This window comes from Phaenicophaeus curvirostris, chromosome 2, assembly GCF_032191515.1.
Source record: "Phaenicophaeus curvirostris isolate KB17595 chromosome 2, BPBGC_Pcur_1.0, whole genome shotgun sequence".
Taxonomy (NCBI): Eukaryota; Metazoa; Chordata; class Aves; order Cuculiformes; family Cuculidae; genus Phaenicophaeus; species Phaenicophaeus curvirostris.
The window spans coordinates 50,828,939-50,847,019 of record NC_091393.1 but is presented as its reverse complement, the minus strand read 5'-3'; the positions used below and the strand labels follow the sequence as shown (position 1 = coordinate 50,847,019).

Below are 18,081 nucleotides of genomic sequence, written 5' to 3'. Positions count from 1 at the left end.
ATCACTGTAATATACCAATAGGACACACAAAGGGGAATTTGGCTTGGGAGCACACTCAGCATAAAATACGCAGAGTTCCTTTTCAACAGCATGGAGAATGCTGTGCTACACACAGTAAACCCCTCAAGTTGCATTAAGAGGAATATTAAGACATACTACTATTAACTTCCAACTCTGCCTCAGCTCAGTTTATAAAAATTACTACTCATTTATCTAGTAAGGATGCATTAGGCAATAGAATAAAACAGTGAAAAACACAGTACAACTTGCTTCTAATAGATACTATTTTAATTACTTGTCTGCATGACTACATTACACAAATGAAGTTCAGGCCTTGCCTCTTTTAAATATGGCAATAGAAGAAAGCCCTCATTACATTCCTTGGAAAACTGAAGCTTTTTGTTCCTGAATTCAACTAATGGGTTTCTGCAATGCATTAGGCATCTTCTCATTTTTTTCCCCAGCAGCATTCTTCTTGAACACTGTAGTCATGTGTTCATGAATACTTATGTGCAAGCTGTTCACTATTTGCTAAAATTTGAGTCAGCAGTTTTGGATTTTGCACAAGTATCTAGAAATGGCTATTCTTGCAAATATGCCCAGAAGTAAGGGTGTTCAGGCATGAGTAGAATTACTCTGTCTGTAATCATGCCTTCTATGACAAGGTGATCTGCTTACTGGATGAGGGAAAGGCTGTGGAAGTATCTTCCTGGACTTCAGTAAAGCCTTTGACACAGTTTCTCACAGCATTCTGCTTCGGAAACTGTCAGCCTCTGGCCTGGACAGGCGCACACTCTCCTGGGTGGAAAACTGGTTGGATGGCCGGGCCCAGAGAGTGGTGGGAAATGGAGTTAACTCCAGCTGGAGGCCAGTGACAAGTGGGGTTCCCCAGGGCTCAGTTCTGGGTCCAGTCCTGTCCAACACCTTAACCAATTACCTGGATGAAGGCATTGAGTGCACCTTTTGCAGATGACACTAAGCTGGGAGGAGGTGTCGATCTGCTGGAGGATAGGGAGCCTCTCCAAAGGGATCTAAACAGGCTGGACTGCTGGGCTGAGACCAAAGGTATGAGGTTCTACAAGGCCAAATGCTGGGTGCTGCACTTGAGGCATAACAACACTATGCAGTACTACAGACTAGGAGAAGAATGGCTAATAAGCAGCTTGGAGGAGAAAGACCTGTTGGTTGACAGCCGACTGAACATGAGCCAGCAGTGTGCCCAGGTGGCCAAGAAAGCCAATGGCATCTTGGCTTGTATCAGAAACAGCGTGACCAGCAGGTCCAGGAAGGTTATTCTTGGCACTGGTGAGACCGCACTTCGAACACTATGTTCACTTCTGGGCCTCTCACTACAAGAAGGATGTTGAGGCTCTGGAGCGTGTCCAGCGAAAAGTGACAAAGCTGGTGAAGGGGCTGGAGAACAAGTCTTATGAAGAGCGGCTGAGGGAGCTGGGGTGGTTTAGCCTTGAGAAGAGGAGGCTGAGGGGAAACCCTATTGCTCTCTACTACTACCTGAAAGGAGACTGTAAAGAGGAGGGAGCTGGTCTCTTCTCCCATGTGACAAGGGACAGGACGAGGGGGAATGGCCTCAAGCTCCGCCAGGGGAGGTTCAGACTAGATATCAGAAAGAAATTTTTCACAGAAAGGGTCATCGGGCACTGGAACAGGCTTCCCAGGGAGTTGGTTGAGTCACCATCCCTGGAGGTATTTGAAAGATGGGTAGACAAGGTGCTTGGGGACATGGTTTAGTGGCAGATAGTAATGGTTGGACTCGATGATCCAAGAGGTCTCTTCCAACCTGGTGATTCTATGATTATTAAGTATTCTCATTTGCACTAGCAAAAGCAGTCATCAAATGTAAAAAACAGTATCATACAACATATGCTTTTTCTCCACGAGTATATTAATGACAAACTTTGAGGAACACCATTTTTCAAAATAAAGCATCAAAATGCTTAGTTTTATCTGGACACTTATGGCAGCAAACTTATTCTAATAAATTTCTCCACAGAAAGAAGCTTCAGGTTAGCAGTCATGCAAAGGCATCGATGTCAAGAAGACTAAACTGCAGCAGCTCTCAGTTTTACTTCTGGCTCCACAGTTCTTTGGCAGACCGCATCTCCAGCAAATGTCTGCTACCTTTTTTACATACTTTCACACTATACATGCTGAAAGTGAAACTGGTTTTGGCTAGACCTAAAGAATAACTGCTACAGTGGTTAATTCCTAGTCTTCCCTGGGATTTTAAGTGATACCACAACACATACGTTAATTACTACACCTCTTCCCTTTCCAGAAAGGTTTTTATTCCAGAAATAGAACCCTTTCAATCTGAGAGCATGAGACATGTGAGGGAAGAACAACCATCACATCCAGGGAACAACCGCATCCAGGAAAAAAGGGCAGATATATGATGCATAGGAATTCTGTACCGTCTACCGTATTACACTTTGTCAGCTGTTTGCAAAGACTGTGAGCTCCCAACTACTGAACATGGATACACATAAGCACATAATTAGACCATAATATTATATAGTAAAATAACATAAAGTATTGCACATTATTTGCCAGCCAGTAACTGGAGAACAGGAGGGAAGAGAGAATAATACTGAGCTTTTACAGTCACTGGATTTACTTAATACATTTTTTTTTCTGCCCAAGGGCAAAAGTATGTGGTAAGAATTTCATAGATAGAAAATGTGTTCAACTTTCCATTGAAAACAGGAGTATTTTTTTGTGGGTTAATTACACTGTAAGCTTCTTTACGTAACATGGAAAGTGTTCCAAAAGGAGTATGAAGATTCGAGACTTGAAAAAGAAAAAAGCTCACTCACGTGAGCACTGTCCAGCCTCTGTTAGTATGGTTAGGAGAGTTATGGACCACCTGGTAAACTTTAAACAGTACAGGAAGAGAAATAAAAAGAGAGGACATTGCTCTGGTACTGAACGAGTCTACTCAGCTTTGCTGTACTTACCTGACAGATTTAACCATTGGCACCTTCCCCATTCAGTGAAAAGACAAAACTGACAAGTATTTTGTCCACATGGAAAAAAACATAATCCTGCCACCTAGCCACAGATCTCTCTCCTGATTACTGTTGCACACCGATCATCATACTGATGAATTTCGATGTTACTACTGGAGAAACTGGTTATTGTGTGATAAAGAATATATATATACATTCTTGGAATACTCATCCAAGTGTTTCGACTACTTTCATGGTGACATAGAATTTTTTCTGCTAGGAAGATAACAGGATTATAGTGAAAAGAGTACTTTGGTTGCATTACTATTTACTCATGAAGAATGTACAAAAGTCTTGGCAACCCAGATGCAGCAGAAGTGACCAGCAACAGGCAGCTCACTGTACTGAGATCCACATCTGCTTTTATGGGAGCACTATGATGATGTGAACCCTGCCTCTGCTGCATTTTAAGAGCCCCTAGATTACTTGCAACTCACTGTCTCACATCTCATCCACTCCTTTGCACATAAACCATACAGGAGTTCCTAGACTGTATTTTACAATCCTTTGCAGGGAAAACTGTTTTGCTGCCTGCTGATGAGTTTTTCAGCATGGCTCAACGCCTTGAGTGGTTTGGCTTGTTTTCCTTGCTTCACTGCTTTCACCTGCCTGTTCACCAACAGCACTATAATGAGGTAATAAGTGTCTACATACAAAATACCTGTTTTGTTACTAATGCACTGAATTGTGCTTTAAATCTGGGCTATTGCAGTGCTACTAAACTGTGTGCTAATTTTACAGGACATTGTCTCAAGCATTTCTATATTGAGAGAGGTCTGTTGGCTCACTTTCCTCTCCTTTTGGTGACTAAGGGAATTCTGTTCACCAGTGGAGCTACTACTTACATTGTTAACTATTACTAGAAAACTATATACAGCTGGTGTAAATTGGCATAATTCCTCAAAAACTAGCAGAGCTGCACTAATTTACTGCAGCAGAAGATATGGCCCATCCATCTGCTGTTGGTGTGTTGCAGGAGGTGACAAAAATTGAACAAACTACTTAATTTTATTATTTACATATGAACATTGCTGAGAAATGAAAGAAGATATGAATATAATGCTGTTCCCTTTGCTTTGTGAGAAATTAATTATTTTGCCCAGGTATCAGGTTCACAGCAGTAACAATGGTATCAACTTGACAAAAGAGCTTTGAAACTCCACCGGGGACCTGAAGTGAGAAACTGTACAATCTTTCCAATGGCTTTGGGAACCCTTTGCAAGGACAGGAGAGCATAGCACTGACATTTGTCATGCAGATGCATCTTAATTTCAGTGAGTATGTGTGCTTGTGTGTCCTATTTTCTACATACGTTTATACTTTGAAAGGAAAGCAGTAGTTTATCATCTCTTTACAATGTCCCTTTCTTGCCAGGTTCAACGTCAACATAATGTTTGCCTGTAACTGTTTTCTGAACCTGATGTAATTGCACAACTGTGGGCAATAATCAGAGTACAATTATAACTTGCCTCAGACACATGCGGCCAGCTACCCTGGCATCCACAGTCAAAATCAAGATGTCACGTAAGAGTTACAGACTTGGGGTAATGAAACAAAATTCAGCAGCCTTAGTCTAGATCCCTAATGGCAAGTCTTAACTTAAGTTTTTGAATGAATGTAAATGTGAAACGCTAGAATGTAAGTCACTGGTGAAGGTCACTGATATCTTTACTTGCACTGGGGAGTAGCAATCTTAGTCAAAATGAAAGGATATCTTCCAAGACTATTTAAATTTAATGGTGCTATCCATGAACATAAGGTACTATCAATTTGGCGTGGAGGTAATATTTTTACATTCATAAAGATACATTACCTATACACAGGCCATTCTCTGACTACCTTTCCTTTCCTCCTTATTGAACACATCTGTGGGTAACATTGTGTGTTTCAATTCCAGTTGTAAGTCATCTTATCCCTTATAGTTGTACTTAAAATATTAGAGAGGAATAAGGGAATCAGTAAGTTTGCATAACCTAATTCAAAATAATTTCTTATGATCCACCTGATTTTAGAACTCCCTAAAATACAACAGAAGCTGCTATTTTTTAATAGAGAAATCTCAGAAAATCTGCTTCTGCTTTCAGAAGACAACAGGTGCTCCTAGAATTATTATTACGTTCATTCCATCAGCATGAAAGGAACTCAGTAGAGTAGAAAGAAGTATTGGTAGGTCCTCTGACATGATATTACCTTTTTCTTTTCAGAACTGCACACAGATTTTGCTGGCTTAATCAGGACTACTTTTGTCTCATGATTCCAGGGGTTACTATTTTGATTGTTAAAAAACATATTACACGTGTAATAAATATTAAAAAATAATAATAATCATGAGGAAGATATGCTTGTGACTGAAGAGAATTCCAAACCTTCCTGCTCTGTGGTTCTACAGCCAATGAAGAGAATATGTGTGCTACAACAGTATAAATGCTCATTGCAATACTAGTATTTAGTCTAAGGTGGGTGACTTCAACAAAAAGTAAGGCTTATGAGAACATGCAACTGTGAACTATAATGAATGCCCTTGCTGCCCTTTACTGTCACATGAAAGCAACTTCTCATTAATGCTTTAAACAACAAAATAAACATCAATCACATGTTATTTGTACCCTTATGTTCTAGGGGGGAAAAAGGCATGTGTCTTTTTTTTTTTTTTTGCAGTTAGGCTTTTTAAAATCTTAGCATTGCTATGTATTTGAGGAAGGGGAAGAAAGGTCAAAGAACTGGAGCCAAAGGTAGCTGTTTTGCAATGCCAGTTCATCCCTGGGAGTTTACTATAGAGACTAGAAGAACTCTTGAGAAAGTTCAGTGTTCTGCACGAACTAGTTCCTAGTGCTGGGCATTTCACTGGGCCAGAGGTCCAGGCTGGCCTTGTTTCTGACTTGACTAAGTTTCCTCTCATGCTCTCCCTTAGTTTTCTATGTCTCTTTGCAGGTACATTGACCTGAAAGACAGGTGTCCTGCTTCCAAACCCTCCAGCATAGATCTGCAGGAATAGGCACTGTTAGGCCTAAAATCTTTGTATGCAAAATTTTTTTCTAACACACTTGATGCCATGTCCCAGAAAAAAATAATATCTTTTCATCCACAGAAAAATAAAGAATTAAAAAAAAAATAGAAGACAATTCTACCCTGCAGCCTCCTCCTGTTTCCCTTTCCTTTCTCATGGAGGACTTGATTCCGTTGGAAAGTGTTATTTTTAGTTGTGAGAGGGATGAAATATTTTGGGTTCACTTACTTCGTACATAGCTGGCATTAAAACCTTTCTTTTGGATACTGAAGTCACTTTTAAACGACACGATCATTTCATTTCCAGTAGAGTTATAGGATAATCCTTTGGCAGTGATGCCACAAAGGCTCATAGGGCTTTCTCCATTGTCTAATGTCAGTGAATCATAAATGCAGCCTGGAGCTTCTTCAATGTCAAAATCAATAAAAGTTAGCTGGATGATGAATCCATGGGGTGCTCGGATGATCCACTTGCATGCTTGGCTGTTGGGATAATCACTGGGGAAGCATGGAGACGTGAAAACTCCAGAGGGGTCAGTTAGCACGACCCTACAGTCATAGCATCCATGAGCTGGCAACAAAAATAGAGGAAAGCTGGATGTCAGGAACAGAGATAACAGGAAAGTAGTCATCAACACAATAACTAAATGTATTTCTATACAGACAAACATAAGGTGAGATTGGAGGAAGAATGGGAGAAAAAGGCCTGGTTTCTAGTGACCAAAATGCTGGAGGAATAGTACAGCATAAGAATATTTTATACAATAAATTGTACACAAAAGAAATATAAATTATACTGGTAAATACTCATTTGTGCATGCAATATCTATCTGCTATGTAAATGGACCTGTTGTGCAAACAAAGGTGAAATGAGAGCAGCATTTTTGAATTCAGAAAGGCAAATGAATCCTTGAACTGTAACTTCTAAAAAGATGGCTTGTATCTTTTACATTTTTTGGCTGCTGGACTCATGCTGACTGGTGCCTACAGCAGCAGCTCTGTGCCACACTTTTGTTTCCAGTGGAATGTCTCTGGAATGCAGCAGCACAAGAGATGGGTTGAAGAGGGGCAGAAGTAGCAGCTCTGCAGAGCTCTCAAAGGTTAGTCATCAGCATTTCTGGCAAGCGCCCTCCACATCACCCAGAAGACTAGCAGTGAGCTACTGGCTTTTGAATGAGCAAATTACTGCACTCTGCCCATGCTGACTCAGCTTCATTGACATATTTGTGGCAGTCAGCCTCTAAGGAATTCTTATCCTATTCTGCATACTCCTTTGCTTACCTGCTGTGTTTATCCATGAGAATTTCAGGCCCAGTCAGCCCCCAGGGTCATGTTTCTTGATCGGTTCACATTTGCTCATTTACTGTATATTTATTTTATTATATAGTTAACATAAGTGGCCCGCTGCTAAAATCTTTAAGTTTGCTAAAGCAGCACTGAAAAACCGAGGTGGGAACTGAATAACTAACACCAACAGATAACTAAAGAAACACTGAAAAACCAAGGTGGGAACTGAATAACTAACACCAACAGATAACTAAAGAAACTAACTAGCACGTTTATGTAGAATTACTTTGCAAACATCTAATTAGGACACAGTCCTGCATTAAGTACTACAAGTATGAAAAAAGCTGGACAACTATTAGTTGCCCATGCAAAAAGCAACTAAAACGTTGTCAAATGTAAACTACATATGGAGCAGCTATGAAATAGGAATAAATGCAACAGACTCCTACAGAGAGCCCTTGATGTTTCTTTCCACTGCCTGGGTCATAATAGTGTTAATTCACACTGAAATGGTGTTTGACCTAAGCAAATGGATCCTGACTCTCTGAAATGGCAGGGCAAAAAAAGACACAGTTTACATCCACAGGCAGATTTGCTAGGTGCAGTTTTTAGAGTTTTCATAATTTTTGGTTTTAAATCATGAATTTATATGGCTCCAAAGAGGTAAAGAGACTGTTAATTTGACTCTCAGAGCCAAGCTGGCTGGTTACATTAGAACAGATCAGTGGGATGTTTATTTGTTCAAACGAGAAAAAAAGATTGTATTAAAGATGTGCAGGTAGCTTTGGGAAGAAGTGGCACTCATGACTTGGAAATGTGATCTGCATGTACAAACATGAGACTGTCCACTTTTAATTTCTCTGCAAATCTTTAGAATCAGAGCACTATGCCTACCTACTGTTCAATTTTTTAACCAGAGAGGGAACATTTAGTTATTAGAATGGTGACTATAAATCCTGCAGTTGTACAACAGATCATGGCTTCATCCAGCGGATTCTACACAGATAGGTATCAGTTTTCAGAGAACCTCCATAGACTGAAGAGGAGGAGGAACAGGAAAAGCATTCTCTAAGCCACAAGCCACTGCTGTCTCCTAGTCCAGGGCCAGTGAGCCACTACAGGGCAGAGCAGCTGTAAGACTCCCAGCTGAAGCTGCCTCCATCTGAGAGGCTCTGTGATTCACCCTCCTGCCTTTGTTATTGCTAGGATGAGGGTTACAAGGGCTGAGGATCTGGCAGCATGCACCACCCACTCTCCAACTCATTACTGCCAGAGAAATTAATGACACAGAGCTATCTGGGAAGTTGAGAGCTTTCCCTGTGCACTCAGAAGGACCTGACGCCAGGGGCTAAACTGTTGAGTAATGTAAATACACATAGAAACACGGGTATTAACATACTCTTATTCAGCTTTGGACTCTTAAAGTATACCTTAATGGCATTACCAAACACTGCTAAAATAGAAAAAAAAAATGTTGCTTGTCAGTGAAAGTGTATTTCAAATCAGTAGAAAATTACATTCAATTTAAAACTGGAAAAGGCAAATTTGTCCATCAGGAAGAACACAGAAGTTCTTCAGAAAAGCCTGCCTTTATTAATTTTATTGATCAACATCAGCCAAAACAAGGCACAGATCTTCTATTTATCTCTCTCATGTAAAGTCAGTACACCTAACAGAAATACTTTTATCCCTGCCATTGTAAGTAATAAAACATGAATTCTATTTCTTATTTTTCTTTTACTAATTTAGTCCTTTCACCAATACCTTCTCATTTTATTATATCCATATTGTTTGTTGGTTTTACAGAACTAATGTAAAAACACAGACCCTAAATTTAGATAGGAGACTAAGTGCTCAAAACTTTACATACACAGAAGAAACAGATTTAGTGAGCAAAATAGTTCACTTTTTGAAGTGGGTTGGCTCCATTTTGGCATAGTAGCTATTCTGCCCATGACTGCAATTTGAAGGAGAAATATCCTGGTTTTATGCAAATGTCCACAGTAGTCAGTAAAAAGAAAAGAAAACAAACAACAAAACTATATATAAACAGAATGAGTTTTCAATGGAACTTTCTGCACAGTTTCTTCATGAGACAGTTTTTTTTTCTATAAACACCACCAATTTTACGCATTAAAGAGAAAAATTGCTGTGGCAACCTCAGGCAGTCAGCCAACGCTGACAGTTATTTTGCAATTCCATTGGCCCAGAGCAGTTTAGCTGTGGATACTGAGTAGTTGTTGCAATACACACCACAAACATTTCTGCAGGCAATCTGAGATATTTATTGATTTTAATGGGAACATATTTAGGTATGATATTCTTGGTCAGGAATCCCACATACACAGAATCTGCCTGTTAAGTCGTTTTTATCACCCTAGACCACAGGAAATTCACTCTCTAAATATATTTTAGCCAATAAAAGCCTTCAGCTTTTCTCCCCTAAACCAAAGTGAACACCCTCACTATATAGAGAAATCAAGCACTTAATTTCAACATTTCCTAAACTGAAAGTTTCTCTGGGCAATTCATTTGTGTCCATCATGAGAATAACCTGGAGTACAGTTTTCATTTCATAAACACTTTTTCTTCTGCAGGACTGATACTACCTATAAGAAAATTAAGTATCTAGTATGACACTTCAACTCTGAACTAAAAGGAAAATTAATAAATTCCTCTGGAGTATGTTAGAGCTTTCAATGAAGTTATCTAAGCAATTCACAACTGTTAATTTACTTCAGAAAGGGAATTGACTGTAGGGGAAATGGCTTTTCCCCTCCTATGATTCTATCATTAAGTTAGGCATGGAGATAATGGGCAAAAATGGCAAAAGTTTCCATGGATTTGGGGTTCCAAATCTAAGAAATTAGAGTACTGATTTTCCTTAACTACTTGGTGTTTGTACAGCATTTTATATGTCCAAAGCACACTACCAATGACTTTAAACTGCAGCTGGGAGAGGAGTCTGCCAATCTGGCCCATTGTAGAAAATCCAAAAATGAGTACTTGGTGGCCAATGGAAAATTTTGGTCAAAGCAATTTGGCCACCTTTAATAGGAACTTATCGGTAAAAGCAGGGATAGAATTCCATTTTCATGGTTGCCAATTTTCCTAACCATGAGACTATTTCCTGTCTTCAAGGAGTCTCCTGACTGTTTCACATAGATACCTTTCAATTTCCATGAAGAGGAAAGTACCCTATACTAGTCTTTCCTACACCATGCTGTATCATCGGAAGACTGTCCTGAAACTAAGGGGCTAAGGGAAACAGCATGTGCGTCATTAAAGATTGCAAAACACAAATAGACATGTGCACATGCAAACCTCATACCCAATGGAACAGAATTAATTGCCTAGCTTGTACTACCTACCATTTTGACTCTAAATTTAGAGTCCCAGCACAGAATTCCACCTCTTGAGCTCAAAAGACACCTGTAGGCACCGAGATACACAATTTGAAACTGATTTTCACAAGCCGCTTGTGGGCAGCTGAAGAAACAGTCACATCCAGAGCTACAAGGCTGAAATGCAGATTGGGGAAGGAAATGTTCTTTATATAATCTCATCCTATATGTTGATACTTCTCTTTTTTTTTTTTATTTCTTCTTACATGAATTGCACATGCCAGCACTTGCTTTTAAAATCTGTGCCAATATTCCTGTTTTCCTCTGGTTCCTCACACTTCTCTACTTCTTCTCACTTGTCATAATTTCCCCCAGAAACCTCATCTTCTACCGTATTATAAGTTGCACTTCTTTCTCAGGTATGAGTTTTGATCTCTTGCTCTTTACTGACTTTCATTTCTGAACTCACCCAGCCCTGGATAAATGCTGGACAACAAATTTTGTTGGGCCAAGATTTTTTTTTTTAAAGAGCAAAAGCTTGGGACACTGCCTACTTCAGCTATAAAGACTTAAAGTTTATGAAGGTTAGTATCAAAAGAAAACAGAGACCATGGGGAAAAATATCTGCTCTTGCAATTTGTGCATTATCAGTTTGTTTTCGCATTAAATTATACCTTACATTATATATTTCTTTTTCTAGCTGTAGCATGCGGCAGGCCTTCTGTACAGCATTTTCCAGTGCAAATGACTACATAAGCGTAGGCAGTGGCACAGGATACCAATGATAGCTTGCGTGGGTTGAATTAACACTACTGGTGTGTTTTCTTTAAATTCATTAAAAGTCTCCCTCATAACAGTAAGATAGAATACTGCTGGATTTTTTTTTTTAGCATAAAAATTAACTCCATTTCTCTCTGTAAAGGACAAAATGTTCATATGAAAATACCCTGGAATAAATCTATGTCACTCTAGGACTGAATTTTCAGAACTAGAGTTAACATGAAATTTCCCATCTGGCAGAATCAGGCCAACAGTAGACCACAGAAAATCTTAGCTACAGTACCTAGCAGTTTAGACCTAAAAAAGCAGTACAGAATTAACTATAATTTGCTTTCATGTAGACATCTGAGAACCTTTAAGCACTTTACATACATTTGAAAAGGTAGTGCTTACAAGGACAGTAATTTTGAATGAGGTAAGACAGAAGCACGGGGAGGTGGCACAACACAGGCACTTGCAAGTGTGTGGCAAAGCCCAAAATAGAAATGAAACCTTACAATTGTTTACAGTGACAGCATGAAAAAAAATACCTATCTTGATAAATATTAGACAGGAAAAGGTCTTGCTTTATAATAAGCAATTAATTCTTTATTTTTTTTCCCTATTTCATGGATGCCATAACAGAGATATGGCCAAACATTAGGTTAAACATATTTATGACTCCAAATAAATGGGTGAATGACAGTAATGGACACACCTGCAGACAAGCAAGAGGAAGGGCCAAACCACCAAGATGTGGGTGGGCTGGAATGGCTACAGAACAAACAAAACCGAGTTATTCCAATGAAACACAAACACTAAACCCAGAACAACTGTCACATGGCAAAGGCTTTAACAGTATCTTATCTTCACTTTAAAAATCCATTTTGGATGTGAAGGGGATATGTAGAACTACAGAAATAACCATACACAAAATGCAAATATATTAATTGCAAAGAGGTGTCACATCATCCATTCTGGACATAGAGAGTGCTCTGTTTTGTCCCTTATAAGTCATTTATAAGATAAAACCCATACAAATTTTTATGCAAAGCATTAAGCATAGCACTCTTCTGGAGCCCCTGCACACCAAACCACGTTGCTTGCTCTCTACACAGTCCGATCGAGTTCTGCCTGAGGAATTGCAAATGAGGAGGTGTGAAAAGTTTATTTTTGCTTCCTTATTTACTTTCCAAATTGTAGAAGCTGTTTGATCTCACAAAAAGATCCTTATTTTGATATAGCGCACTGGCCCTGATAAAAATTAATACACACAACACAATTTAATGTTAGCATAAGTTGCAATCCTCAAATTAAAAAGATAATCCTAATTCTAACCATTTAAATAACAAAATTTTTTTAAAGAACAAAAACAACAAAAAAGACCTATCTTTGCAATACATAGAAGGCAAATAAGACTCACATCTTGATGTGTACAGAAGTTCGTCACTGCATATAAGATGCTACAGGGCTGAAGTCTACGGGCTGGAAATATGATTGTGATTGTGTATGAATATAAATGTCCTGGTTTGTAATGATAATTTGGAATCATTCCTACTTAAGCATTTCTACAATGTGCACAATCTTAAATTCACAAACAGCTTGAGCAAATCCTAAAATCTCACAGATGTGATTTGGATTTCGGCACAGACATAAAATTCAGCAGCTGTTTAAAGTTCTTTCCTGCACAGTGATGTATTTGAGTCCTGCATTTGAAGCTTTACTGTCCCATTTTCAGCCTTGCAGCTCCTTCGAGTCAGAACAGGAGAGCATGACTCTGTAACTGCCATATAAAAATAGCAGGTGGGTCACTGCATGGACCAGATCAGTGAAGAAGTCTGCTATTCTCTCTAGTTCCTATCATTTTCTTTTTCTTTTAAAGAAAGGACTGATAACTGGACTAAGTTATGCAAATACCCATACAGGGAGAGAGGTCCACTCTCAGACACACAGGTGGCATAAGAAAAGCTGGGAAGCATGTGCTTAAATAATTAACATGAACCCTTTTACATCTGGCCTAATGCCTATACAGCAATCCATACTCTTCCTTCCTTTCCTTACCAACCCTCTGGGCATATCCTAGACTCCCAAGTTGCTAATTGAATCTGGGGGGAGCGAGAGGTTGATCTTTGATATCAAACTGTTGCAGAAATAGTTCCTTCCAGTCTCTGAATTTTCTTCCCAAATTACTTCCTCCCAAAAGATCAAGAAAGGCAAGGTTGAATTCTAATTAATGAAGTCAGGAACTTTCTAAAAATGTCACCGTGTCAAATTCTCTTATTCCCCGCTCTCCCTGCTGAATACCAGAAGCATTATCCCTCTGAGTAGGGCTCAAACCCATCCCATCACCCTTTGTTAGTAGGATGTTATATTAACTTCCAGCTCTGCAAAGGCATCAGTAGCAGGCTTCAATGCTGAACAACTTGTGTGCATGGAAATATATTTCAGCTCATATTTGGGGGCTCCAAACTACTGAATAGTCAAATTTCTCCAAACACTGAACAGATAAACTGCTGGTCACTAAAGTACCTGGCAGTCTAGGTTAGGTCATCAAAAATGAAACCAAATACAGTTTAAGTAATTTACTAAAACATTCCTAAAATATTTATATTAATATGTGTAGAATATAGAGAATCCCCAACAGGATAAACATTACTATTTTTTATGTGAAACCATCTGCATGGACTCATCGGTAAAATAACCAGAATAGTGCAAAACCTAAAAATTTTACAAACTTTATATGAGTGAAACTTTACATTATCCTACCTAAAGCTGCAACACATAATGAAAAGCATTATGCACAGCCTAAGTATAATAAAGATGGAACTAGGAAGAAGCATTCATCTCTGTTATTCTTAGTTTGCAAATCTGACTTTTTTGATTTCTGAGTAAGGACTATTTTAAGCACTATTAAAACCTCAGTCCAGATTCTCATTCTGCTTAATTCCCATTGAATCATCTGCACAGTACTCCTTGTACCCAGCAAGAATTTAAGGCCTCCATATTCCTAACTGGAAATAGCACATAACCCTGGCAGAGCCTTTTATAATTCAATGAAAGACAAGATTGTGCTCTCACAAAATTATTCAACAATTGGGTTTTGGGCACTGAATCCAGGAGACAAAGAGAGTACTATGCCCTGGCCAGTCATATCAGCTTGCCTTGCATCTTCTTTTGTTGATGCAGTATGTCCTGCAGCAATCAATTTAAATGGCCGAACAGGTTAGTGCACCTAAGAATAATGAAATAGTAGAAAAAAAACCTCTTGCAGGCTAATATATAGACATACATGAAAGTGTCACCGCTGTCTATGAAGTCACTTTCTATTTTCGCTTCCTGTTGCTCTAACCCTTATTGCTCATCAGATTATTAACAAATTAAATTTTCCTTACATGGAATTAGAACTGGTTATTTTCTCCTTTGTAAAATAAGAACAAGGCACTTAGTTAATGAAATTACATGATACAAATTGAAAACTGATAAAAGACAATATTTTCTCTCATGTTACAATGTCAGCCTGTGGAACTCTGACCTGAAAAGCAGGGAATATAAAGCATTAAAGTCAGGAATATAAAATTCAGAAAGTTAACGGGCATTTTTCCAAGTATCTAATAAGACCTCTGAGTCCCTTCAGATATATAGTAATTGATAGGAAGAGACATAACTGAAAGGAATTGTAAACCTCATGGCTTATGCTTGAAATTAATCTCAACCAATTGCTCAGAAACAGTATTAATAGCTCTCTGCCTTGATGACGGGGATTGTCCCAGCCTTTTAACTTGACTGCCTCTATGGACTGCTCAGGCCAGCCCAGCCAGCTCTTCTCCAAACCCTTCATGGGCAGAGCTCAGCAGGCAGCACAGGTCAGAGACCATTCCTAACACGCAACCTGAAGGCAGCTACCCTAGTTCTTATAACTGTGTGCATTTGGAACACAGCATGAGCCGTCCTCTGAGGAAGAGAACAACCTGGTACATGTCTCATTTACTGAACAGAGGTGACCAGTGCATGTGTGGGAAAGAGAATGCAGCTATGTGAGTTAGAGCACAAGGCCTTATCTTATGTATCTTACATAGGAACCAGCAGAGCAGTCCTCACTATTTGTGGTGGTTCAAACACTATGAGTAAATCCAGGAGAAACAGGTGGTAGTACATCCTGTTTCTAATATGATAATCGAAATTATCTTTCAGGATACACTTGAGGGCAGTGACAGTAATAATATACCAAAAAAATCAGGAAGAGCAAAGCTTAATTTTTAAATCTGAGGTTAAGATTTGAAAAACAGAAGTGAGAATAGTAAATTACCAACTCAGGAAGCATTTACCATAAATACAGGCAGTAACCAGCTATTACTAAATCCAGCAACAGACTCTTCACTAAAACCAAGACAGCAGAAGCTTATCTGCACTTCCCCATGACACAACTGTATAACATGGTCCTACACCTAGAGAGAATTTTTTATTTATTTCCTCAGAAATTAATATATAAACCAGAGCACAATTCCTAATCATTTTCATAAGGAACATAGATGGACCGGTACTTTACACTGATTTAGGGTGTAGTATTCATATGCAGGCTAGTGAGACTTTGGACAGGACATTTCTGGGAACTGACCTCTGGACTTCTCGAAATTAGTGTCCTAAGCAGCTCAAATGGAATCATCCAAGTATTGACATTATCAGCATTTGTTATAAGCCAGTTCTCCTAAACATTATGATAGCTCTGGAAAGATCAAAGCTGATGCTCTTCACTCTCTCAGATTGGGATGCTAACACAATACAGAGACCATCTGAAATTCAGTGTGTTTCCAGATATTTCATACTGCCCCCAGGCCCAATTTGACATTGGAATTCAGCAGGTATTTTTTCTGTTAGGTTACCATTGCCACTAACAGCTCTGACCCCTCTTGATCACTCTAGCACAAATATCCTTCCTCCTGACAGCAAATGACTTTATCACAGCAGTGACTCCAGCAGGTTTTGATTGATCTGGGAAACTGAGGGAACCAGCTACAATAGAAGAAAATATGTTCAGAGCCAGGGTGGGGGCCCTGCACTGCCTGTTTCCCCTTAGTTGTTTGGGTTTGTGCCAATAAAAATGGATGTGGAAACAAACACACTGACTGGGTAAATCTGCCCTGACCCATATGAGTGGAGTTCACACTGTAGACAAAGTTATGGATTTCCCCCAGAGGGAGGGGGTAATGTGAAAATCCTGTGTTACACCCATTGTAACTTAAGAATATTTTCATTGGCATTCCTGTGATAATCTTACAAAAATAACAAAATTGACTTGCTAGTTTTGGCTTCAGTTGGATTTTTTTTCCACAAAGTAGCAGAAGTTTGGGACAAAGAGGGCTATTAACAGTTCAGTTTAGATATGCTTCTTAAAAAATTATAAACTAGCAAGTATACAAGCTGGTACAATAAGTATATAAGCTAACACTCATGCCAGTAAAGAGAAGATTATGTTAGGGAAGGGATAGGTGGGAACATGTGATTTTTTGTGAAGTTGCTGCACCTAACATAATGGTTTCAAACAGAGATCTACATATCACATTCCTTCACAAATCATGCTGAGATTCACAAGAGGAATTATCATCAAGAATATCATATTTTTTGTCTACTCCAGCAAGAAGTTCTGGATGCTGGATCTTAGCTGTTCAGCTAACCTGTCTTTTATGCTAGTTTTCACAGTATCGATTTCAATATGATTTGGGTTACTTACACTTCAGTACTTTAGTTTTTTTAGGTACTTTTGGCAAAGTACTAAAAAATAAAAGCTGTGAGTAATATATCTGTTCCATCTGATCTGCAATAAGAAGTAACCTATGTAAAAATATTTGTGACTTTTTCGGCGTCACAAAATAATAACGGTTTTCTACTACACACAGAATTATGCTCTTCTACTCCGTGACAGAAAATTAGTCATGCTTTCATGTTCCATAAACAATAACATGTTCAGTGTTAATAGTTACTATTCAATCATTTCTGCACAGAGGAAACTAAACAGATGTTCTGAGTAATGATACTAGGTATTCTCTTGTACACTATTAATGGAGGGGTCAAGAGACTGGAAAGTGATCAGAGCCTCTTTGCTAATTTAAGCTTTCACCTGTCATACTTCATTTAGGGACTTGCTGGAAACAGTGAAGCTACAAAAGTAAAAGTGAGATCAGAAATTACTTCTCAATAGCTTGCATTGCTAAAAACAGAATAATACTATGTACGATACAGCAAACTAATATCTGTTGGGGGAAGTGGGTACATTTCTGACATTTAGTGTTACTCTGGTATCTCTAGTGCTGGTTTTTTGCTCTATATTCTCAAACAAGCCACTATAATTTCGAATAATTTCAGTGGTACAGGATCTAGAACTGCTTTCTTATTGTAGTGTTTCTCTCGTATGTAAAGATGGAATGGAATGTCATAACTAACTCAAAACACTAATTCTTCCACTGCTGTATTACTGATTTCCACCCCTGGTTTATTGGTATAATTCTCCTTTACATAACAGCAGAAAAGAAAATATTATGAATGTCAACAGCAAAGTCTTCTATTAAACAGTCAAGTGTTTCCATTAAGCTTACAATGATTGGTCTTTGACTACACCTAAACCTTTTATTTTTGCCAGTCTGAGCTATGTGATTTATTATTCT

The 18,081-nt window shown here is 38.7% G+C and overlaps 1 protein-coding gene across 5 annotated transcripts in view; it reads right to left on the bottom strand.

Moving 5' to 3' along the window:
* Positions 1–18,081, bottom strand: part of ADGRG6 (adhesion G protein-coupled receptor G6) — a 124,344-nt gene that overhangs the window by 73,432 nt on the left and 32,831 nt on the right. For all 5 annotated transcript variants that reach the window (XM_069852021.1, XM_069852022.1, XM_069852020.1 and 2 more), the window contains exon 3: positions 6,262–6,603. In XM_069852021.1, coding sequence (XP_069708122.1) covers positions 6,262–6,603 — 342 coding nt within the window. The remainder of the gene's footprint in view (positions 1–6,261; positions 6,604–18,081) is intronic.